At 39.8% G+C, this 25,342-nt stretch overlaps 1 protein-coding gene across 4 annotated transcripts in view; it reads left to right on the top strand.

Annotated features, from left to right (window-relative positions):
• The window catches only part of UVRAG (UV radiation resistance associated), a 107,611-nt gene that overhangs the window by 13,790 nt on the left and 68,479 nt on the right, over nucleotides 1–25,342 (top strand). For 3 of the 4 annotated variants that reach the window (XM_068998421.1, XM_068998423.1, XM_068998424.1), the window contains exons 2-7: nucleotides 1,545–1,662; nucleotides 3,107–3,141; nucleotides 4,925–5,086; nucleotides 5,885–5,959; nucleotides 10,530–10,615; nucleotides 24,964–25,069. In XM_068998421.1, coding sequence (XP_068854522.1) covers nucleotides 1,545–1,662; nucleotides 3,107–3,141; nucleotides 4,925–5,086; nucleotides 5,885–5,959; nucleotides 10,530–10,615; nucleotides 24,964–25,069 — 582 coding nt within the window. The remainder of the gene's footprint in view (nucleotides 1–1,544; nucleotides 1,663–3,106; nucleotides 3,142–4,924; nucleotides 5,087–5,884; nucleotides 5,960–10,529; nucleotides 10,616–24,963; nucleotides 25,070–25,342) is intronic. The other variant, XM_068998422.1, reaches the window with a different exon arrangement.

Below are 25,342 nucleotides of genomic sequence, written 5' to 3'. Positions count from 1 at the left end.
TCATAAATAGACTTTGAGTGGAATGAATCCATCAGTGATTTTTAGGCTGTCACATGAACAGAAATGTAATATTCCTCATACCTTTCCATGAAGGAAAACGAATATATCGTTGAAGTGGTGTTAAGTGATATAAAGTGTCATACCGTGATTCTAAAACAGATGATGGCCTTTTACTCTTGTTTAAAGCCTTTTTAGGCAAGCTGCAAACAGGAAAATTGTCTTTTGGTTTCAAAAGCATTTAAAATGTGCTTTTGGTCAATCTGCTTTTAAGGTGGATTCAGACTTACAAGTGAGGAAGCTTTTGGGAAAAAAATGGTGTAAAGTAAACTCTGAGGTAAAAGTATGCACTAAACCATAGTTTAGTTGTTTGAGGCTTGTTGGTGGATTTTGGTGATCCACAAAGTATGTGGAGCCCTTTGTCACCATCCCCACGGTATTGGGTGAGACACTGCTGAGTTGAAAGATTGACTGGGAAAATAGGACACTGAAGGATTTGGTGAGAACTTTATGTATTTGAAGTGGCAGTTCTCTGAGTGCTACATTCATGGGAGGCTGTTTGAAGCATGGGGTCTTTGAAGTTATGTTAGAAACAAAAGCTAAGCAGCGATTTAAGAGTGACACTCTTGCAAAATTGCTTTGTTAACTAGTTAAATTTTATGCGAAGTTAATAATGTAAAATATTTGTCAAAGATTAAGGGTGTGGTGTGCCTTGAAGCTAAGACTTTATGCACAGCTATTAAAGCTGTTTGGCACAGACAGGTGAGAGAGAGATTGATTTGATCTGATGATTTTCATTCAAGGTGCAGTATTGTAGTAAACCAAGATAATGTTGGAGTTGGATGAAATCACTTAAACTAAATATTTTAGTGACATATCCTGCTGTATTAATTCCAAGGGAAAAGGAATTTCTCATCATAGCAGATGGTAACTGACAGTTAAAATCTCAAATTTCACTGTGCCCTTAATTTTTCCCTCAAAATCTTGATATGTCTTCCTGATGTATTTTATTTAAGGTTGTTAGAGCAATTTCCAGGATTATTGTGAAATCAGGAAGCTTTGTTCAGCCAGTTCCTAATGGCTCTGGATTAGGTGGTGGTTTATGGTTGAGCTCTTTGTCCACTAATGCTTGTTGAAAATAGCTTTGGCTGGGAAGTGTTTCCAGTGCGATGATGCAGAACATCTGAGTGACGCTGCTGCTGTGTTTGAAGCTGATAGTGTCACATATTTGCTTGAAACTGCTCGAAGAGTTTGGGTAATTAGACATGTGGGATAAAAATGACATACAGGACATGAGTAAGAATAGCTTCTCTTGAATATCAGTGTTGCTTACTCCAAGCTTGTAGGTGCTTGTTGCTTGTCCTGTGGCTTTGCTGAATCCTGGCTGTTGACACTTGCTGTCTGACAGAGAAAATGTAGTGTTTGGTGGGATACTTTTTTCACAACAGTGCTTTGGGAATCATTAAAATGCTTTGGAAAAAAAAAAAAGAGAAAGGGTTCATGTTCAATCTAAGAAAGTTCTTTGACTGTTTTTTTCTTATTTTTAGCGTCGGCTTCGTCATCTTCGGAATATTGCTGCACGTAACATTATCAATAAGAATGGTTATCGCCTCTTGGATACGTACTTCACTCTTCACTTGTGTGGTAACACCAAGATCTACAAAGGTAAACCAGGCATGCTATCAACCTTTTTGCTAGCTAATCTTTGAAATCTTTGAATTCTTATGATATGAATTCTCTCTTTTTTCTTTCCCCTCCCCCTTGACAACTTGCTGCCATTAATTACATCACCTTTGCTAACACTGGAAAAGAGCTCTTTAGTTTCCTCAACTTCATAAAAGCTTTCAGTGTTAGCAGCCATGGAAGCAAAAGAGATGGCAGGTTTGGTAGTCTCTTAAATCAGCCTGTTTTTGTCATTGCTCTTCCCCCAGGGATGATGTAAGAAATTGGGAACTTCCAAGGGCACATAAAAGTGAAAGCTTTTGGAACTTTAATTGTCTTTTTTGGGGAAGAGTATCCAACCCTGTACATGCCAGTTGTTTTACAGAGTATACATCAGCACACAATGTTATCAAAGTTTTCAAAAAATAGAATTATCAGCCAATGACACGAAGCATTCAGGCATCTGTTCTAGTTTGGATAACTGTGTTTCAAGCATTAGATCTCATCTCTTTCTTGCTTTGCTTTCCCACTGCAGTATATAGCTCTTCATTGTGGAGAGATGTTATTAAAAATATGTTTTTATTCTCCTTTTGGTGTGATCGGAGATGAATTTTGGTTTTCTCCTAATTTTTATTTTCATCTGGCACAATGCCAGATCTGGCATCTTGCCTTGGTGGTTTTTTTTAGAAGGATAAGAATACAAAACTTTAGCTTGCCGCCTGGGCTTTGTTGTGGTGGTTGGTTGAACCTGTCACTTATGACTGTTTCTGTGGTGTTCAGTGTTAGGGACTGTTTTGCACTTCATCAAAGCTTTATCCTTGGTCTCCAGTGGGCTGGGATATTGTACAAAATCTGTATTCCTGCCTCTAGAGCTGTCTGTCTAAAGTCTTTAAGCTCTTGCTTTGGCTGGGAAAGCCAAGCATCAGGAGTTGCTTATTCATGCATCAGCAGTTGCTTATTCCCATTTAAATACAGGGTTGTTGGCACCTCTGTCAGGTAACTTGACTGTTCCCTCTCTGAGCACCTGGAACAGGTCACCCTCGCTCTACAAGAAAGCTCTGTAATTAATTTGTCCAAGCTTCTGTGTTCCAGGAAGATGTTGTGTGGCAAACCAGTTACTTTGCAAATGTCATCCAAATACTATTAAGTACCATGGCATGTTCTTTCCACAGAAATCGAAGCCTCAATAAACTTTGAGAATTATCATGGGTATAAAGATGAAATGATACATTTAAATAATGACTTGTAATAACTAAGTGTGAAAAAGTAATTTTAGTCAAAAGCATGACTACATTTCAAAGTCCTTCTCATGAATCGGTTACTAAAAAACTGGACCCACTAACATTTGTCTTTCTTGAGTGTTAGTTATTTTAACTTTTTCAAATACTAAGATTTGTATCAGTATTTAAGGTAATCTAAAGGTGCTTTTTTACTTATTTTCCTTTAGAATTTTATAAGAGTGAGGTGATCAAGAATTCTCTGGTAAGTTCATTTAATGTGGAAAAACTTTGTTTTAAAAATTATATTTACTGCAGTATATTGATTTCTCCACTGAATGACAACTGTTTAATGTGTCTTTCCACTGTTCAGTTCTGTTAGGAGCATTGTGTTCTTCTCTTCCTATTCAGATTCTTTTCATGAGGGTCAGAATAGGGAGCTACTGAGTAGTAGAAATGCTGATTTCTATTAGCATCTTTGTGTTGTGTAGGAAAACAGCAAGGAACATGTACCTGCCATATATATACATATATTCTTTGAAGAACTAATAGCTGTAAGAAACTGAAGTTTGAAAACATTAGGTTTTCCAAATTTTTCAGTTTAGATTAGTGAAGAGGCCAGAACTGAACAGTTTATTACAAATGAGGAAGGGTAGTAGTAGGATGGGAGTAGGATGTTGCAAATGTTGGCTAAGGGAGTTTGAAAACCTGCTGAAGACTTTTTAATGCCTGCATTAACAAGAACTGCTCCATTTACAGCACCCTGGGTAAATGCTTTAAAACCCTTCTGAATGGAAGAAAAGCTGTCTGCATACTCAAGACTGCTAACTTCTCCAATTTCTCTCTTAAGTTGATAGGATTTTTAGTTCTCTCTATTCTAAATCAGGAAAAGGAAAAACAAAAAGGGAAACTAACCACAGAACATAAGCGATGGAATAATAAAAATCTAAATAAAAGATGTCTTGAGGACATCCTGTATATCACCTATGGGTATTTTAATGACCTGGTATTCTTGTGCCTGAATAGCTGTGAAATATCTCTTCTTGTTAGGAGAACTTGATTAATGCATTTCTTCTGTAATACTTACTGGTAACTTTGCCTCTCCCTTCTTTTCAGAGGCATCTTAATCCAAATTGGCTCATCCCAGTTCAGGGATGCTTGGCCATTTCCAAGCTGCTTAAGTGCTAGAAGGGAAGGCAAGTTCTTTCATGGGGTGGTCGGTTCCTACTTTTTGTTTTGGAGGCGCTACTGTTTCTGTGTTCAGCAGAGGAGGGAGAGAAATAAATATATATAAAAGCACTTTCCCATTTCTGCTTTTGGACACCCTGTTGTCTCTTGGTACTAGTAATGTTGGATTGACTTGGTTTTCTTACAGCTTGGGTCAGTTCTTTGGATGTTGTTAGAGATGAGTGGAAATTCTTGGAACGTTGTGTTTGCAAATCTGAGTTCTGGTGGAATTTGCAGTTTAGCTTAATGTGTGCTGCTTCTGAAAAGCTCCGGGTGCAAGTCTGATCTTGTGGAATAAAGATGAGCTTTTAGTGACAGCATTTGAGGATCAGTCAAGGAGGAGAAGAATGTGAACAGAAGCAGAACATATGTCAACAAATTGTGCAAATTGAATTATTGGGGAATAGATCAGCATTTAACTTTGGCAATACAAGCTATACCCTGGTTTTCAGAAGCTGAATTATAACTGTGAAAGGAATGTTACTTCCATTTTGAAAGCTCCTGATTTGGTTAAACTGAATTAGTAATTTCTGAAGTAAATTCTTTGATGTCTTGTAATGGAAGGAAGCAAAACCCATTCACAGTTTCTGAAGTACTTTACAGCATGTACCTTTTAACTGAGGAATTCTCTCTAGCAAACAGTGTAAGGAAGCAGCAGAGATTGCTGGCTTCAACTCTTTGTGAACCTTGAAATGGCTGTTGTTCCTCATTCTTAAGATTTTTTAAAACCTTTGAGGGGGGCTTTGCTACTTTTTGAATTGTCAATGTTTGGACTAGTGTCAGCCTGTTTAAACTGCATTTATACTTCTTTGAATACTCAGAATCCAACATGGAGGAGTCTGGACTTTGGAATAATGCCTGATCGTCTTGATACCTCTGTCTCTTGTTTTGTTGTGAGGATCTGGGGTGGCAAGAAGGAGCACTTCCAGCTTTTGATTGAATGGAAGGTCAATCTAGATGGGTTAAAGTACTTGGGCCAGCAGGTAACGTGAAAACATTTTTTCTAAGCCTTCTTCTTAAGGAAACAAAACATCTGGATTAATTAATGTATAGTATGCTAAGAAAGGAAATGAGTCTTCAAAGGTTGTATTTTAAAGTTTGATTACAGATATCATGTTAGTTTACATCAGAGCTTTAAGTCATAAAATCATGCAGTGGTTGGGGTTGGAAGAGACCTTAAAGATCATCCAGTTCCACCCCCTACCATGGGTAGGGACACCTTCTGCTAGCCCACCCAACGTGGCCCACTTCCAGGCATGGGGCAGTCACAGCTTCTCTGGGCAGCCTGTGCCCTCACTATCCTCACAGCCAAGAATTTCTTCCCAATATTCTATTTAACCCTACCCTTCGGCAGTGAGAAGTCATTCCCCCTTGTCCAAAGTCCCTCTCCAGCTCTCTTGGAGCCCCTTAAGCCAGTGGCAAGGGCTCTAAGGTCTCCCTGGAGCCTTCTGTTCTCCAGACTGAGTTCTTGAGTCTTACCTCTGTTAACTTTCCCGCTCTCTTAGTTATTTTTGTCACCTGTAAATACAATAATAGGAAAGACGCTCCGGCTAGTGTTTCTGATTTCAAAGTAGAATGGCTGAACATAGTAACTGTTGTTAAAGTGTGAAGCAAACAGGTTTTCCATGGTTAAATTCAGTTTTCTCTGAGATTTTATGTACTTCTAGAATTACAGGTGATGGAAAAACTGCTTTAGACTCTTGGAACAATTTGTGTTCATTTGGTGTGAAAATGTGCAGTAAGCTGGCTGTAAACTGATTTGTTTTCTTCCTTCCCTACAGATCCATGCAAGAAACCCAAATGAGATTATTTTTGGTCTCAATGATGGTTATTATGGAGCTTCATTTGAACAGAAGGTAAAGGTATCTTGTATTTGTTCTGGCTTGTTGATACTGGTGACAAACTGAAAGTCAATCAGTGAGCTTGATTTTTCACATTTGGATGCTCAGAACATTAAAATGCATTGTTTTGAGAAGAAACATTTTTTTGACATGACAGATAAGAACTAATATCTTGCCTTGGTTACATGGATATCTGTGGTGTTTTGAAAAGATTAGGGTGTAGCATTTAAGGTCCAAAAATCCTTTGGTTACTGAAAATAAGATTTGACTGTATTCTTTGAGGCAGCCATTTCATTCAAACATAGGACATACTGAAAGTGATGTTGTTGTTAAGACTCATTTTCATGGCAAATATAAAACCGCAAAGTTTTGGTTATCAGCCTGAAGCCTAGAGTTTGTAGGTCTTTACTGGGAAGCTGTTTATTTGCTCATGCTGCACCTGTTTTACTCCATGGGTTTTTTTCCTCAAGTATCCACTGTAGTATTTGTGCCTGTCCAGCCAATATTGTCTATGATTATTGCCTCACTGATGATGAAAAGATTTAAACTTACCTGTTGTAAACAGTGCATCTGACAGGTTTTTTTAATCCCAAATTGTTGCTGGCAGTGCTGTGGTACAGATAGGTTGTGTTAAGGAGTCCCTGGTTGTAGAGGAGATGACTCCTTGACACACAGCTGCACTTTCTGCATTCAGTTTTCCTGAAGCAGGATGCAATTGTAGTTCTTCAGGATTTTGGTACTGACAGCCTTGGCCTGAATTCGAAGATGGGAACATTATCTTCTTTTTCTGATTGTTGTCAGGACTTGTTCCCTAGCTTATAAGGTTTAAAGGTACTTCTTGGTTTTGGTTATAGAATCATATAATAGAATCGTTTGGGTTGGAAGGGATGTTCAGGACCATCTCATTCCAGCCCCCTGCCATGGACTGCGACACCTCCCACTAGACCTGGTTGCTCCAAGCCTCATCCAACCTGGCCTTGAACACTTCCAGGGATGGGGCAGCCACAGCCTCTCTGGGCAACCTGTGCCAGGGCCTCACCATACTCACAGGGAAGAATTTCTTTGAAATACCCAATCTAACCCTGCTTTCTGTCAGTGTGAAGTCATTCCCCCTTGTCCCAGACTCACAGAGTCACAGAATATTCTGAGTTGGAAAGGACCCACTAGGATCATTCTGTCATTTCAGGCTCTTGTCCAAAATCCCTCTCCAGCTCTCTTGCAGCTCCTTTAGGCACTGGCAGGGGCTCTAAGGTCTCCCCAGAGCCTTCTCTTCTCCAGGCTGAACACTCCCAGTTCTCCCAGCCTGTCTCCAGAACAGAGGGGCTCCAGCCCTCAGAGCATCTCCATGGCCTCCTCTGAACTTGCTCCAGTAACTCCATGTCCTTCTGATGTTGGAGATTGCAGGATGCAGCACTGCAGGTTGGGTCTCTCACCATGCAGGTTCCTCATTCTGTATCTCTGTTGCAAATACAGTCATAGCCTGTCACGTAGAGGAGCAAAGTAGGAATCTCTGGTAGCATTACTGGTGGACAAATTATAAGTAACGCAGGCAATGGTAGTATAGTAATTGTCTTACCTGAATAAAAGAACCATAGCTAGAGCCTCTTTCTTGTTACTGTCACTGATTCTTCACTTTTTATTCCAAAGATGTCATAAAACTTTTAAATTCTATATCCTTGATAATATATAGGTATTAGGAGTTTTTACCTTTCTTCCTCTCTTCTGTCCAGCAGCAACTTGGCTGTTGCTGAGATGCTGAAAAAAAATGTTATCTTTGAGTCATGTTCTTACTCAAGTTGCAAGTTTTTTACTGCCATGGATACTTAGCTTATGACAAGGAAAAAGATTGGGTTTCAAAGGTTTCAAAACCCTTTGTGTGTGCCTTCTGAGAGCACTGAAGGGTACTCTTTCTTTACTATAGATGTCTGACAGTAACTCTTCCAGTGTTTACAGCTTCTCTTCTCAGTTCAAATACAAAAGTGTGCTGCCAATATAGCTGCTTTGTTCTTGATCACATTTGATTTTCACATAATTGTACCTCCAACTTCTGGACTTGAACAAGTTTATTATTATTTTGCAGCAGTAAGTTTGCTGGAATATTTCAGCAGGGTTCTGCTACTTTCATCAGAACCATGTCCAATGTATTTTCCTGTTTCCTTTCTGGCACTGGACCACTGAAGCACTTGTTCCTCTCTGTTTCACTCTCTCTGCTAATCATACACTGAACCTTTACTTGGCGTTGCTTGAACTGGACCAATGTTTAAATAAGATAGATGTGCGCTTCAGGGATTTATTCTGAAGCTGTTAACCTGGATTTAAAGTATTCCTTATCCTTGAGCACCTTTCTGAATCTGATTTTGTCTGAGGCTTCATGCTTGTGTGTAAAACCAGTATTCACCAAGATTCAACATAATCAATTCTGGATGCTATAGTAGCTTTCCTAAAGCCAGGTTTCTTTTCCTCTGGTTTCCTCAATGCCTTCCTGACTTACAGATTGCCTTTCAACCTTGCCTTTTATGTTTGCTGCTTCCAACTGATAGAACTCACCCTTGTTCTTGCAGTGATACCTTTTCAGAAAGTACATTGAGGGAAGCAAGTTCTAGTTAATGACTAGCTTTCTGTTGTCTCCTTAAAGAAGTAAAAGCAGAATTAGTCAATACAGCTCTCTGTAGCTCAAAATAATTTGACTATTGTCAGAGGCATGGGGAAAAGAAAAATAAGGTGTATTTTTTTAGGGATGCTGAATAGTGGCTTTCATTTCCTTTTATCAAGAAGAAAAGACCCTCATCTTTGGAAAGCTGCATCTCTCTCTTTTTTTCATCTGTGGTCTCCATCAATGTAGGTAGAGTCTCCCCACATACACATATTCTTTAAGTATTTTTTAGCGGCTAGATCCTGGCCACTCTGCACAAGCAAAGCCTTTTTGTGTGTTTACAAGTATATGTGCCTATATCTAGTAAACATGGCAGAGAAAATGACACAGTGCTCTTTTGGTCGGTAAACTTCCTAACAGCTAAGTCTGAAACCCTTACATTACATGTTCTGCAAATTTCCTCAACAGTTTGCATACACCACTTGGTGCCTGACTCTTTGGAAAATTCCTTTCAACACTGTAGCACAGGGGTAAAAGAAAACGCTGAAACAGATTGCTGCTGCAAATTCTTTCACTTCTAAAACCAGTTATTCTAGGTCAGTCTTCTTTTTCTCTGAAAAATGTTGCACTTTGCTTTCTGAAGGCAGTGTTTGTTGAAACACCATCAACTTCATGCTGTTAAATCCTAGAATGGTTTGGGTTGGAAGGGACCTTAGAGCTCATCTAGTTTTACCCCCCTGCCATGGGCAGGGATACCTTCCACTAGATCAGGTTGCTCTAAGCCCCATCCTACCTGGCCTTGAACATTTCCAGAGACAGGGCATGATGATGCTTGCACCTTGTGCATTTTCAGTTTTCCACCATCCTAGTTCTTTCAGACATTAAGATGTTTTTATTTTGGTATTTTTTTATGGAGAGATGTCTGGATTTCAGAATTTAGCATCCAGTATCTTGGGAATGGAAATGAGGAGCTGAGAGAGCTGCTGGGATGGTGTCCCTGTAGCAGTGTGATGCGATACATAGCATGTAGAACTCAGGATTATTTAGGTGGAACCATATTTTTCGTGGAAAGGAATGTCTGCCGTATGGCCTATGGTTAACACAGTTGTGTTAGGAGATGTTGACGTTTATCTCTGAATTTCAACATCATCTATATAGAGACAGACTCCTGTTGGGGCAGGAAAGAATCTGTAGGCAGGGATTGTGGTACTCAGAATCCATCTCTATCTGTTGCAAAGCTGGCTGATCACAGGTACCAGGCGGGCTGCTTTATACACTAAAATAAGTGCCTTTTTTCCTGCAATCCATAATCTTTCTGACAGTGCTGCTGGGTGGCTTGACCTGCTTAAAATTTACTTTATCATGTAAAGGAACACTTCCGAGTTTGTGGCTCTTCTAGGAATTTGTGTGACTGTGCCTGATATGGAAAAGCTCAATATATGGCATTTGCATCATAAGGCATCGGTGTTTGTCTGTTATTCTTTTGATCCCTCTTGTGCGGAATAGACACTTTGGTCTCTTAAAAGAACAACTTTGTGTTATTCTTACTTTGTAACTTCCAGAAACTTGTTCATGTTTCTCAAAACTAAGATTACTTTGATCTTTTAATGTGTTACAGCATGGATAAAGGATAGAGCTTTATCTCGTGGTCATGTAATTCTCTGGCAGGTGACTGAGTGGGCTCTCAGGTCTGAAGCTGAAGAATGGCAGTGCTGTCAGTTGCAGTTTTCAGTGTTTCTGTTCATAAAATTCAGTTATGAATTAAAGTTCAAGAAAACACACTGTGTGTCTAGAACACAGATAAACTGATAGGTCTTTTATACCTTTTATAGGTAAGTGGTATTGTTTCTACTTACCACAGATAAAACATGTATAAAGACAGATTTAAAATACACTAAATGTGAGATCATTTATTCTACTAAAAGTGCACGCTCTTAGTCAAGATGGATTTTTTTTTTTATTTTTTAAATAATATTCCTTCTTTGTCTTAAGGATCACTCAGATACTCTGAAGAACAGTCTTCTCCAGGTGGATCAGAACTGTGTTCGTAACTCTTATGATGTCTTCTCTTTGCTTAGGTAAGGTTTTTGATAATATTTTGTAAAAGCTATTGTAACTTCTCTAGTGTGTGTGTGTGTGTGGAAGGGATCTTTCCAAATATTAAAAAAACTCAACATTCTGGTGTGGAATGTGCAAAGAAGATAACAAGGTTTTGCCAATTTACTTGCATGGTGAGGAGCTGGGCTGTGGTATATGTGTGTTCTGTGGACGTCACTGGGCTTCTTACATGTGGATTCTTGAGTGCTCCGAACTAGGACTGACTGTGGAGCTGGCCCATGGACATGCCTTGTGAATGTCAAAATCATGGAGCTTCTTTGTTGGAAAGTTTCTCTGGAAAGCCCCTTCTCTGTTCTCAACAGGAATAAAATTTGTTTAAATACAAGAGAACATATGTCAAGACCCAGTTATTTCAACACAGATGTGGTCTAAGAAAGGTACTGTGGTTTTTTGCTTTTGGGTGGCTACTTAAATGTCTGTGGTGATAAAAACCATGAAGTGTTAGTATTAAGTTAAGCAAGATGTCCTTTTTCAGATCTGCTTTAATTATGATATTAAAGCAGAATATTAGTTACTAGAAAATATTAGTTATGAAAAAGTATAATTGTGGTCCACCACTGTCAATAGGTTGGTTTTGAGGAATCTTTGTATAAATTGCATTTTACAAGACAGGTTAATAACTTCAGGTCTGCAATAAAGGCAGTAGATGTGCTATGAAGGAAACCCTTGAGTAGGAGATGTTTAATATGCTTTCAAAAGTCTATGTAAAAATACATTTGACTTTTTAAATCAGTTGTACAAGTTAAATCCATTTGATCGTTTTGACAGTAGGTGTCAGTGTTGCCTGTCTGAAGAGAGGACAAGTTAACTTAGGCTGCCTATTCAGATGTCCGTATTTAAGCTCTCTTAAAATTTGAGTGTGCTGTTTCTTGAGTCTGTAAAGCATATTTAAACTGAAGGCTACTTTCTAAATGTTTGTTTTCCATGCTTTTAGTGGGAAACAACCGGGGGGGGGGGTGTGTTAGAAAGTTCTGATTACATTCTGGCACAGTCCATTAGAAGAGAGCTCTTGTACTAACTAACATTAAGTATATCCTGAATACTTTATTCATGAGTGTTTTTCACATTTTGTGTGCACATCTATGTAGTATCAAGCACGTTCCAGAAAAAAACCTCACTATTCTAGTAGCTGGTCATTAACTTGACCAGCTGGACCCCTGTCTAGCCCTGTGTAATTGATCTGTAATCCTTCTTCTGAACATGCCTGACTGGTTTTCCTCAAGCTTACAAGAAATGAAGATGTCAGCTGTGATAAAATTCATCTTTCTGAGTGCCTACCAGTGCTGTTTTGAACCCTGACTACTGGAGCTTCTCTCAGTTTGGGGGATGGAAGAGTCCAGGCTCAGTCTCTCACAGTGCCTAGGCATGCTGTTGGGTTTAGTTTCTGATAAGCTCTGTCTCTGAGCTGAGACATCCTCCTTTTTTATTTTGTCCCAAAAGAATAGTGTTTTCCAGGCCTCAGAACCAGGCCTGCTGCTGATTGTATTTCAGTGGATTCTGCATGCCATATCAAGGGGGTTACATTGAATTGTGTAGTTCCATCAGAAGTCAAAACTTGTAATTTGTGACTCTACCTAGGTGTCGTTTTTGTCTGATTTCATTGTAGCTGGGAAAGTTTGTCAGGAACTAAGGCAGAGTCCTCTTGTGTAGTTAAGAATCCTTTCTATTCCCTCTGACATTAACTCTGCTTTTTTACAGGTGAATTTTCTATACTGCTGCTTACCTTTGATATCAAGCTGAAAAGCCTGGTGGTGGTGTTTGTTTTAAAATAATCTCATCACTTTTTGTCACGTGTGAGGAATGAGACAACACTTGGTTCTTAATTAAAATAATTAAGAACAATTTATTAAAAGAACAATCAGAAAAAAAAATTCCAAGTACAAAATAATTATAAAGCCAAAAAACCCCAAAAACCGGGTCTGCAGTGATTAGAGACCTTGTTGGCTGAACCGGCTCAGAAGTCCCAAGGCAGAGACCTTACAATGCTGTGGAGACTTCAGCTACCCCAAAGTCTGAATGGTTAAATTGCCTCTTTGAAAGACGTAGAGGCCTGTCCTCCTACCACTAGGCTTCCCCAGCAGCTAATCAGAAGTGAAAATGGGCACTCTGAGCTGGTGGCCAGCAGTTTTATAAAGTCTGGGTCCCGCCCATGACCGCCCACTGTCCAGCCTCCATGGTCCTGGATGATTGGTGGTGTCTTGAGGTGAGGTAATCTCAGTCTGCCAATGGCTCGCTGCTGTATAAGGGAAAGATGTCATCCGCTCCAAGGGTGGGAAAAGTCCTCATTAAAATTCCAGGTTGCCATGGTGCTGAGCTGCCGGCCAAGGGCGAGGTTCTGAAAATAACTCTCTGTCAGTTAGAAGGTCTCCTTTTTGGCAAAGCTCAAAACTCACTTAAAACTTAGAAAGGTTAAGAACACTTGGTAAAAGGTCTAAAATTGGGTTATAAATATTTCAGAGAACTCTTAAAAACAGGGTAATTAACTTGGACACATACAGGAATTAAGACATTGTGGGTTTTTACACTTTTTAGGGACTAAAGAGGGGAACAAACTTATGGAACTTAACACAGGATTTTTAACGAGGAATTATGTAAAACACTCTTTAACCAACTAATCAGGGGAATAACTTTGGAACTTAATAACTCTCAACTAGGTTGATGGGTAATTTTGAATAAACAGTAATTAAACAATTAACAATTAAAAGTTGAAAACACTTAATATGCAAAGGTCAACATGCCATTTCATATATGACATCATGTGTCCTTTGTCTCCTACCAAGTAATTTGGTTTGCCACCTCCTCCAGGAGTCCATGCTTGAATAACCAGCCCATGAACTCCTTCCAAAGATAGTTCATATGAGTGTGTTCCTCTTTGAACAGAAGAGAGAGATGGGCATAATTTGAGTTGTGATTCATTAGACAGGATGTACTTTGGGAAGAAATGAGTTGCTGTCTTCCTTCTTCTGTCCATTGGCTGTAAAGAGAATATTGACGTGTCCACACCATAAAGTTTTTGCATCTGGTCACATAAATACCGTGTTTTGAAGAGTTTCTCATGATATTTGTGTGTAGTAAAAATTCATAAGCTGCACATGTGGTTTCCTAATGTTTTCACAATAAATATGAATATGAAGAACAGCTTGTACTGGCTTTATTTAAACTTCTTCAAAAGGAAGCAAACCCTGGTGACAGTGGGATCTGAGTCCCAGTTGTTGTGGTGGTACTGTGCTGCCTGATGTGGCAAAGCCACTGATAGCCAAAATGGAGAGAACTGGTTCTAGCTCATCCCCTAACTCTTGACTGCACAGTGAGAACTTCTGTGGTTGATCTCTGTTTCAAAACTGCTTTTGGGGGAAGAAGTGATGTAGTTTTTATCCTCAGAAGTGAATAGCTAAAATTCTGAAGCTTGTGAATAGACCTTAATGGAAAGTGTATGCTTGGCTCAAATTATGTTGATTAAAAAAATTAATTGGGAATGAGAGTGTGTGAACAGTAGAAATTTTTTGTGCAGTGGATTAAAATATTGCTTGTGTGTTCAGATGCTGAATTACGTGGATTTACAAGTTAATTAAGCAAGAGGAAAAAGTTAAACATTCAGGCAACTCCTCTTTACACGAAGGAGGTCTCAGCACCTCTGCAACTCATGACCTTTTTTGTTCTGGGACAGGGAAAAGATCTTCAGGCAAACATGATGCCACTTGTAAGTTGTTTGTGCCATGTGGAAGTGATGGATGTTCTTCCAGCCATTTGCTTTAAAAGGGCTAACAAACAAAAATTCACCACATCAACTGGATAGCTCAAATTTTGAGGTTTTTATCCCTTGTCATATTTCTGGAAAAGAGATCATTTAAAGACTTTCTAAACATTATGTTGCTGGTAGTAATAAAGTAACATGTTTTACCTTTCACACAGCACTTGGGATGGGCCAAATTCATCTGAGGTCATGTTCTGGACATGTCTCAATAATCAAGTTCCCAGCACGTTTGCAGCACTAATAAGAATAGGTTTATATTTAGTGTTCTCTTGGTTTTCTATACTTCCTTTTCTTACAGCTTTGAAAAATAGATATTTATTATTAAGTGGTGTTGGGAAGATGAGATATCACTAAAGAAAGGGCTTAAAATGCTATGTATTAAAATTCTACTTCAATTTCTAAATACAAAAATTAATATAGTGTATTCTGCAACAGCTTTTTGTGTTGCTGTGACACAGAGCAATTGGCTTTTGCCTCTAAATGTGTGAATGCCTGAAATCCTCCCATATTCTGCCTGGAGACAAAAAGTGCTCTAAGAACTAGTGAAAGTCTGACCCACTGAAGTTTTACTTCCTGTAGTTTTTATTACTCTATTCAGAACTGCCATCTCTGTGGCTTAACTGTTCCTTCAGCAGATGGCATGGTATGTTTGTGGTATTTAGCCAGCCAGTTAGTGCAGATTGAAAACATTTTGCTTGTGTTTTTGTTTAAAAAAGTGTTCTTTAACAACAAAACCAACAACAAAATCTGACATTGTCCAATTTCAGTGCTGGGATGGGTAAAAAGACCAGCTCCAGGTAGCTGCTTAATGTTGTTAATGTCTAATCTGGCAGAATTTGATTTTAATAATATTTCTGGGTATTAGTTAATGGGGCAGAGGTATGCTTCAAGTGACAGGCTTTGCTTCAGGATTTGCCATCTGTAATATAGCTGTTCATTTAAAGAAGAGTGCATGTCTTGTCACTGAAGAGATATTATTTAAGAATACAAATGTTGGTAGTGTTTGTCTGTGATCCGAAACTGAGATATTCATAAAATCACCTTTGAGTGATCCAAGGCTAAAACATATTGACATGATATAAAATCTGCTTTTTGTTTAGCTCTGCTTACTTTAGGAAAGATGTTTTTAAATAGTTATTTTGCTTTTATTTAAACTCTTCCATCTTTATTAGCAGTTTTATTGAATAAAGAGAAGTTGATCTTTGAAAATAGAAATGAAGACAGAATATATGGTCAATGTAGGCTGCCGTGAAGCTTAAAAACTTATTAGTGGCTCCTCAGAGTAGTTTCTCTGAGACTAGAGTCACTGAGATTGCGTATGCCAAATGTAGTAACTGCCTTTGTGCAGCTATTTTTAGCAGATAGAAATTATGCTGAAAGTGAAGCTGTTTTTCATAAGCTCTGAGGAGGGAATAGTGCAGTGCAGAAGGGCCTCGTGGGCTTAAGCTGCTCAGTGCTGAGGTGTATCTCAGGTACATTGACTTGTCTTCTGTAAACCGGTCCATCTTGATCAGTGTCCTGTCTGACAGGAGCTCAGCCAGACTTTGCTATTGATTTATTGATTTTTTGCTATAATTGATTTAAGTAGCAGTTCCAAACTTTAGGCTTCCAGTTGTTTAGTGGGGTTAAAAGGAGGTAAAGCAGGAAGAAGACATGCTCTCATCACTGGCTATCTGACTTCAGAGAGTTGCAGAGCATCTGATAAACGCAGAGGCGAGCCATGCAAAGCTGTACTGCCTTTTGAACTTCCCTGAAGTTCCTCTATTTCCATCTTCATCTCCATGAAAGAAGTGAACCCAATGGAGCTAGGCACTAGATGGGACTACATGGAAATGAGTTGCTTTCGCTACCCTATTCTTTTTAGCGTGCTGGTAGCTGCTGGTAGAGATAAGGGCAGGCAGAAAAGACCTAGTTAGTTAAATTTTAAAATATGCACTGACAATTAAGTCTCCTGTTTCTAGCTTTTCCCTTTGCTGTCCTTTACTCAGAGAAGGGTCCCAAGTCATAGCTGTGACCAAAACCTCTCTAAATACAGTTAGGGATGTTCATGCAGTGGAACAGTCACGTACCATCCTTTTATAGAATGTGAATGGGTCAGGAAAGGTGATCACTAATAAATAACCCAATGCTTTTGCAGTGCCTTGCTCTAGCTTTTTCTATGAGATCCTAGCAATCAAATTGCAGACTTTTGGACTTCAGTGTTGATACTGCTGCTGCCATCATCCTCTCCCAGTAGATGCGGAAATGCATCATCTTAACTGTGGAATAAGTTGTAGGATTCCTCTTACCTGCTCTTAAATCACAAAGTTCCTCTGCTAAAACATCCCTTCGCTAGTGATAAGCATTGGGAGGTTTTTTTTGTGATGGCCAAGTTTGATGTTTCTAAACAGGAAGATTTGCACCTGGAAGGCTTAGCACTTTGTACGCAGTAAGCAGCCAGGACCAGGCAGGCATCCCTCCTTGGCTTTGGACAGCCAAATCCAGGTGGTCTAAGGCCAGGATGAATTAATAAGAGCTGGAATCAGACCTCTAGAGTGCCTCTGTATGCTTAATTAAGCTGTACTGAAATGGATGAACAGTTTAACACGTGTCATCCTTCTTGGCCTGAAAACTTTGTGGGTTGGAATTGTGCTGTGGTGGCTTCCTGAGAAGCAGCGATGGAGATGAAAACTGGGGTCTGATTTTTCTCTATTTTGACAGGTTCCTTAGGGATTTTTATTAGTGGCATCAGACTTCCAGACAAATATGTTGCCAGGCATTTTACACTGTGGTGCTGAGCTGTATGGGAACTGAGGCTATTCAGTCATTAGAACGCTCAACTTACAAGCCTACCTTTTGCCAAAATCTGTACCAGAGAGTGGTGTGGGTCATGGCAAGTTGAAACAGTCCATGAAGCATAAGTGTTTTTTGGTATGTTAACTGCTGGGTTAGTAGTCTGCTGCTGCTCTGATCTTCAATTTTCCTAATATATCATATGGAATAAACCACCCTTGCAGTGGCACATTTTTAGCATAGGTATATTGCTAGTTTTTGGTCAAATTTGGTTTCAAAGCACTTTTGAGAGGAATTACACAAAGCTGTGCAGGACTTCAGAAGTAGCTTTATTCTGCCTCTTTATTTGTGACAATATGTAAAAGATGGTGTCAATGAAGCAATACTGAGAAGTCAGAACCCAGTCCTGCTCCTTTTTCTGGCTCTATGAAATTAATGAAAAATAGCACAGTTGTAGATTCTACAGTTGTAGAATCGTAGAATAGTTTGGGTTGAGAGGGACCCTTTAAAGATCATCCAGTTCCACCTGCCTGCCAGGGCAGACCAGGTTGCTCCAAGCCCCATCCACCTTGGCCTTGAACACTTCCAGGGATGAGGCATCTACTACCATCTTAAGCAACCTGTGCCAGTGTTTCACCATTCTCATTGTAGAAAATGTCTTCCTTATCTTCAGTCTAAATAGCCAAGTGTCACTGAAGGAGAGTCTAAATAATTTACTGATAGATATCTGAAAGTTTTTAAGAAGGAAGATTTTGTGAACATCAGGACTGTTTATTTTTGTTACATCTTTGTCATGGATTTGGCCATGAGAATGGTGCTGTGAGTTGCTTTCTCTTCAGCCTGGGCAAAGATTTTGGTGAATGCAATCATGTCTCTAAAATCCTCAGAACTATCCAACCACAACAGGGAAAGTCAAGGCAGCATTTTGACTGAGAACAAATAAAAGGGATTAAAGATCTTGCCCTGGGGAAAACACTCCAATAAATTTGCTAATTAAAGCAGGGCAGGGTGGGGAATGTATGGATGTCTGAGAAGCTGCAGAACACTCCTGAGAGCATTGTGACCATCCTTGTCAAGTGGGAGTTTTGACTACTATAGCTGCAGAATTCTACTTTTCTTGGAAGAAAACTCAGATTTGAATTTGGGGGTGGCTTCCAGGAGAAAGTGCAGCAGTATGAAGCTTTGAAGCATGAATCACCTGAGTATTGGCTAGTGTTCCACCTCCTCCTTCCTCCACTGCGTAAGCCTGTACTCTGCTGTCACAAGCACTTTATCAGTTGTGTGACCTTGAGTGGAAGAACACAATCAAGTGGAGAGCAACTGGTCTCTTTCTGGGGGGGGTGTTGAACACATTCAGTCTGAATTTGTGCATCTTCCTTTTCAGTTGTTTAGTGAATCCCAGTCTTAGGCTTGCTCACGGTCTCAGAGTGAGAATGGAAACTTCTATGAAGATTTGTTAGGAAAAGGCTATTGAATTCTGCTGGTGATACTGTCCACCTGGCAGAAGTTGTCTTCACATGTTTATGCACTTTGGAAATTTGATTTGCATCTAATTTACCTTTTTTACTAAATACAGTGTCCCTGGCAGCAAGGTTTCTGTAATCACAAACTGAGAAAGAACAAAAAGAAGCTTCCTCTGTAATTTGCCACATTTGATTTTTGAATTAAAAAAATCAACCCATAAATCCATCCATTTAACTGGAGCTAAATCTGTGAACTGGAATAAGAGAACTAGAGACATCTCACATTTTGTCGCTTCATTTCTCAAAAAAATTGACTGAGTTTTACTTTAAGGCTCTCCTCTTCCATTCATGCCCTGTGAGTATTGAAGGTGATCTATATCCTAGATCCTTAAATTCCTTAAATATTCCTTGAACTGGAGGCTGGAACTTGCTCTGCTGCCCATTTAATAAAAGTGTTTTTTCCTTTTCTTCTCTGTCTCCAAATAGCTCGAAGCATTCACTGTTGCAGTCCTCAAATCCACATGGACCTGATTATTTTAAAACTTGAATCTTAAATATGTAATGCTTACATGTAAATGATTTACATGTAGGATTCAGAATTGTTTGAAAGAATGATGGAAAATTATCTGTGCTGTAACAGCACTGTCTTGTGTGAGTTTCTTACAGCATTGGGTCTTGTAGAGGCTTAATGTCATAAATGCCTAAGTCACACTTGCATTTTATTTCTTCTTACTCCCTACTGTCTTCTCTTGCCCTACATCTGCTTTTGACAAATTGTAGGTATAGGTTTCCGAAGAAATTGGAAAGGGAGTACATGATTATAAATTAGAATTTTTTTCTTGTGGGAAAGCAGATGTAGCAAATCATGGTTTAAAGGGTTGTGGAAAAAATGTTATAGCTGGCTGGCACTCTCCAGAATCTGAATTTGTGGTCTGGTATAAAGTAGTGTGCCTTCCAGTTTCTGAATTTAATAGGAAAGTCTTTAATTTTTTTTTTCTTTAATAATAGGTTTGGATACTTTACTTCCAGGACCCTACATGTCACTTATTGCCAGAAGTGTTCCATTCTATTTTCTAAATCCCATGTAGTAATTCTCAGTTTAAATGTAGTCTTGCTGTAAACTAAGGTTGTTCTGGCAAATAAGACCAGAGACATTCTCTTGTGAGAAGGAGCTGCAGTATGTGACTGCTATAATTAATTGATGTATTTATGGCTAAAAGTTCTGTACATGAAAAATCCAGATGTGTCTGATAGAAGAAAATAGATATTTGGAGTGGATGATAGAACTGCAAAATCATATATCAACTGTCTGATAAAGCTGAGACTCTTTCATTAATGTAAATATAAGCATATGTTATCTTAATGTTGGGGGCTAAGATTTTTCCTTTTGTTTCTTTCTCTCACGGAATTTTGTCCTGTGTGTTGCTAGGAGACAATAAAGACCGCTACTTAACAGAGACAAAAGATGTAGCCAAGGAGGAGGGGAAGGGCAGCTGGTTGTACTGTCGTAGCTGAGGGGCATCTTGGGAAGGGCAGAGATACTGTGAGATTTTGGCTGGGGGGTGAGGGGCCGGGCTCCGCTTCTCTCTCTCGCTTTTGGGGTTGGAGGCAGGACAGCCAGGTGGTCTGCGGTCACAGCCCAGAGGGTTTGCTGCCACTACGGAGCATTTGTCCTTCCACTGAGTCTCCTACTGTGCGTGAGCCTTTGCCCATTAGAGCAGCTGTTGAACTGGGAACTTATTAACACCCAATCTGACTGGAAAGGACCCTCACCATCTATTCAGGGGAAAACCTGGGAACCCGACCCTCTTCCTATTCCCGGACAGTATTTCTCCTCAGCTGCCTGCAGCAGCCATGCTCCACTGCTTTTTGCTGCTGCCTTGGGCTTTTTCGCTACACTCTAACCCAGCACCCTGTGTCCACCTGACCCCCGTGGCTCCTGCTGAGACTGTGGAGTTTTCTGTTACGTTTTGTGTGCCACCCCACAGGGTGTGCCTGCTGCTGCCATCGTAGCCACCACTCCGAGGTTTCTGCTGCAGTCCATTTTTGCCATCCAGCTTGCCTGCCATTACCATGCAACTGAGCTCACGCCACAGCGCCCCCTGCAGGCGTGGGGAACCATCGCACCCGCCCTGCCCAGCCGGGAGCCAACAGCGCCACTGCTGGCTGTGAGCGGAACTGCACTGAAGGGGAAAGGGCCTGACAGCCGAGAGAGGCTGGCACTGGGTTCCTGGTTCTGTTGGTTGTTGCTGGCATAGTTATTGTTGTTTGTTTGCCTTGTTTTATATATATATTAAAAAAATATATATATGTGTGTGTGTATGTGTGAAAGTAAAGAACTGTTATTCCTTTTCTCATATTTTTGCCTGAAAGCCCCTTAATTTTAAGGTTATAATAATTTGGAGGGAAGGGAGTCACATTTTTCTGTTCCAAGGGAGGTTCCTGCCTTCCTTGACAAACACCTGTCTTTCAAACCAAGACACTTAATAGGCACAACTCTCACTGCACTCCAGCTTTCAGTTTTAGAGATTGCAGCCAGGAATGAATTTGCTATACAAACTATTAAATCACTGGACTAATGCACGAGCAAGAGAGACGAGAATACTGCAGCGTGTCTTAAAGGAAAGTGCCCCAGCTGAACCTTAGGACTTACTGCAGGCTTAAAGAGAGTGAATGTGTTGTTACAGCACATTCCCAAGTTGTAAAGTCAAGTTACGTTGGACCGCTGCACTGTTCAGTCCTGGCAAATAAGGAAAACTGACTGATCTTGCATACAAGACAAGAACATTATGGCAAAGAAGTCCTGTAATGATGAAGAAGTCCAAAACTTGGTAACCTTTTCCCCCCACCCCCCTCCAAGCCAGTACCAAAGTTGGATTGATTGGTGGAACACTGTATGCTAGAATGGTTTCAAATCTTACAGCCAAGGTAGAAAGTAGGTTGTAGACTTTTTTTTTGGGGGGGTGCTGATTGTTGGGGAAAGCAATTTGAAGTCAGACTTGAAAAGCCTTGAGGAAATAACCTAAATAGCCTGTATTTCAGGAACCTGGGATCTAGAAAGTGAAGAGGAGAGATGTTGAAATTTTATGTGCTGGGCCTTTGTGGATCAAGTAGGGATGCAGCTTTGTTGGTCTTAGCTTATAATACATGGATTGTCCTTTTAAAGTATCCAGCTGTCTTCTGAACTGTCAAAGGAAGGGAGAGTGTTTTGTGTCTTCTTTATCTCCCCCATCTCAGAAAGCAGGTGCTATGGGAATGGAAGTAGAACAGCAGCATTGTGGATCTCCACCTCCAGTCAGTCTTAGGATATTCAGGAATTTTAATGTCTGCTTTGTTTTCCGGTTCTTTCCCAGGCAGCAGCATGGAACTAGTCTGATGTTGGACAACTGCACAGCAGCTCTCAGGGCCCCAAGCAACAGCAGTAAATCTGTCACACTTCACGTTCCAATTGCTCTGCTTCTGGCTGACAGTGGCTGTGAGCTGCTGAAGACAATGGATGACAACACTATTGGCTAAACTATCCCTTTAAAAAGTCTGGAGTTTCTGCTGTAACTGGCTTGGCTTTCCCAGTTGCTGGAGGAAATTTGGTAGCAGGCCAGTGGCCTCTTCAAGCCCTCAACTACCTTTTAAAGTGCTACGGAAGTGCTAATTTTAGTAAAATAGATTAAAAAATAAAGTCTTGAGCAACGTAGGAAGAATCCCACGTTTGCTGATGGCACATAGGTGATACCATCAGTTGGCTCATTGTTAGCAGTTACTAAACCAAGCAGGACTGTGCTCAAAGCACAGCTTGTGCTGATATTAAGCTGTAGCATTGGACCTGCATTTAGCCTAGAAATGGAAACAAGATGTGATCAGTTAGGGTTGAAGTTTCTCTTTGTTCATTTTGTATAAGTTTTAATCCAGATTTATTGCCTCAGCTTGCTGATCTCCATTGGTGCAATCATAATTGCTTCCACCAAAGTCTCCTTGTGCAGAAGTGATGGACAAAATTTCCATGTTGGCGTTCTTATAGCTTAGTTTGTATTCCCTTGTTGGATGACCAAAGATTTCCACGTGCGGACTTTTTTTTGGCTGAGAAAAAGATTTCTGTTAATAGTCGTTGCTTTTGTGTCATGAAGTCCCTAAAATTTAAATCTTGGAAGATTTAACTTTGGATGTGATCATGTTACCATTTTAAAGTTATTAGAACAACAGTGGATGTACTGGGATTGAGTCAACCAGTATCAGTCATTTTTCTGTCTTGAAGTGTAAATGGCCCTATTTGGCATCAAGGCAGCAAAGTTTTAACTGTGCAAGAAATGAGGGGATGATGCTTGGCTTAAAAAGAAATCAATTTCTTATTAAAACCACATTTTATTGCTGAATTATTTTGTATAGCAGTTTTATATGTTAGGAATATGTATTTAGATACTTGTTCAATTGGGTGAATCATGGTATGTATTCCATTGTATGTATTGTTTAGAGAAGTCAGTCTCAGTAGATGTTTGTTCCTTATCCTTTGGGCATGGGTAGGAGAACTTAGTTACTACACAGTTTGTAGGTTGTTAATGGGTATTGATCTGTGAGGAATTCACATGGCAAATGACCTTTCTAACAATTTCTCTGTTACGTAAATACTCTTTCAATGACTAGATCACCTTCCAGGAGGTTTTGCTGCCTAAATGGAGTGTTGTGAAAACTTGTAAGACTTTCTTTTAATCACCTAATGAACTAAATCGAGAATATTCTTCCAGTGTTAAATTACATAAAGAGGAAGGGAAAATGTCACTCAGTTATTACTCTTTACCTAAGAGTTTTAGCTTGGCTTTCTTATGTGTAGAAAGAAAACATGCCAGACTTTCAGAAAGAGACAAGTTGGAAAGTGGAAGTAGAAAACTTAGATCCTGTTGGATGACGTGACAGCAGAGCTCTGAGTGATGTTCAGGATGGTCAGGAAACCTTGGCTTTGACATGCATAGCAATGTGTTCCATAGCCAACAGCCTCAGGATGCATTCATGAAGGTGGGAGGTGTAAGAAGTAGTTCCCAGTAGGATCAGGGTTTCCAGGAGATCTCAGTTCTTCATTAGGTGTGTTAGACCAAGCCCATGGGTGATGCAGTACTCTTGGTCTCAGCAGTCTTAGCCCCCTCCCACCACCTCAGCAGCCAGCAGAACTGTGTTGCTTGATATGGGGTAGGGTACAGCTGCCCCTGACCAGCTCTGTGTCTGCTGGTGCTATGAGCAGTTTCAGAAACTCTAGAGAAACCAAAGAAATCACTTTGATTTTTGTTTTAAATGATGCTATTACTGGTGTTCAGGAGAAGCAACAGTATGAAGGAACTAAAGGCATCTGGTGACTTAAATGTATTCATTTAGAGTTATAACATGTAAAAGTCCTAAATCACAAGATCTTGTTTATTAATATTATTAGCACTGTTTGTTTCCATGTATAACTCCTCTCTTTTTCTAATAAATACATTAATTTCTACTCCATGTTAATTTTAAGAAAGATGTTCATGTCTCTCTTAGACCTGGTTCTGCCATCTTTTTTCTCTGCCCGTTTTTTTCTTTTTTTCCAATAAATATGGCAAATAATTGGTTTTCTCTCTTCACCCTGAAGCCAGTGCTAACAATCAGTAACATCATCTTTTCATGCTTCAAACATGATTCAGTTAAGAAACCCCTATTTTTGCTACAGAAGGGCCCATAGCATAGTGGGAGATAGTGAAGAATGTTTCATGTTCTTGGCTGGGGTAGCTGTGTGTTAGCTAAAAGATACTTGCACTTTTTCTAAAGCTGGCCTGTGTTAACAATGTTTGTGTGTATCTATTTTCATGTTAATGGTGATTTAACCAAATGAGATACCTGTAATTGCATGCTCTCTCACCTGCAGCCTGATCAGCATCGGTTGAATTGAAAAATTGAAGAGGAGATTTTGATACTTGATTGAATTTAAAGACTTGGTGGTTTTCTTCATAAACTATGCAAGTTATCACAGAATGATTTGGGGTTTTGGGACCTTAAAGCTCATCCGGTTCCAACCCCCTGCCATGGGCAGGGGCACCTTGCACTAGAACAGGTTGCTCCAAGTCCTGTCCAATGGGGCCTTGAATACTTCCAGGGATGAGGCAGCCACAGCTTCTCTGGTGCTAGGGCCTCACCACCCTCACAGGGAGGATTTTCTTCTCAATATCCAGTCTAAACCTGCCTTCTTTATGCTTCCTCATTTGATGTTTTGAAATGGAAGCTGATAGTCTGAGTTTGCATTCCTGCTGCTGGTTTTGAGCTGTTTGCACATGTGGGGAACCTTTATCACAGCTGTAACTTCTCCTTGCAGGCTCCACAGAGCTCAGTGTGCAATTAAACAGACTCAGGTAACTGTTCAGAAAATAGGAAGGGAGATAGAAGAAAAGCTGAGATGTACATCTACAAGGAATGAACTGGTATGTTTGATTTATTAAAACCTTATTTTATGGGCTTGCTGAAGCATCTGACTGATGTCTTGACCGTAAGCTTGGGGTTTTTTTTAACACTTGAAATCTTTCTTTACACCTGTCATTTCAAATGGAAACTCATCTGAGAGCTGTGTAATGTTATGAATTTGAGTTGTGTGTGTTACTCAGATGGATTACTAAATTGGTTATCCTGTTTTTACCTTTATTTTGTACAATCATGCTATCAAAGTGTAAACTTTGCCCAGTGCATGAAAGAGGTCT

The sequence above is a fragment of the Aphelocoma coerulescens genome, unplaced genomic scaffold (genome assembly GCF_041296385.1).
Source record: "Aphelocoma coerulescens isolate FSJ_1873_10779 unplaced genomic scaffold, UR_Acoe_1.0 HiC_scaffold_105, whole genome shotgun sequence".
Lineage (NCBI taxonomy): Eukaryota > Metazoa > Chordata > Aves > Passeriformes > Corvidae > Aphelocoma > Aphelocoma coerulescens.
The sequence above is the reverse complement of the archived record's forward strand: the minus strand, read 5'-3'. Positions and strand labels throughout refer to the sequence as shown.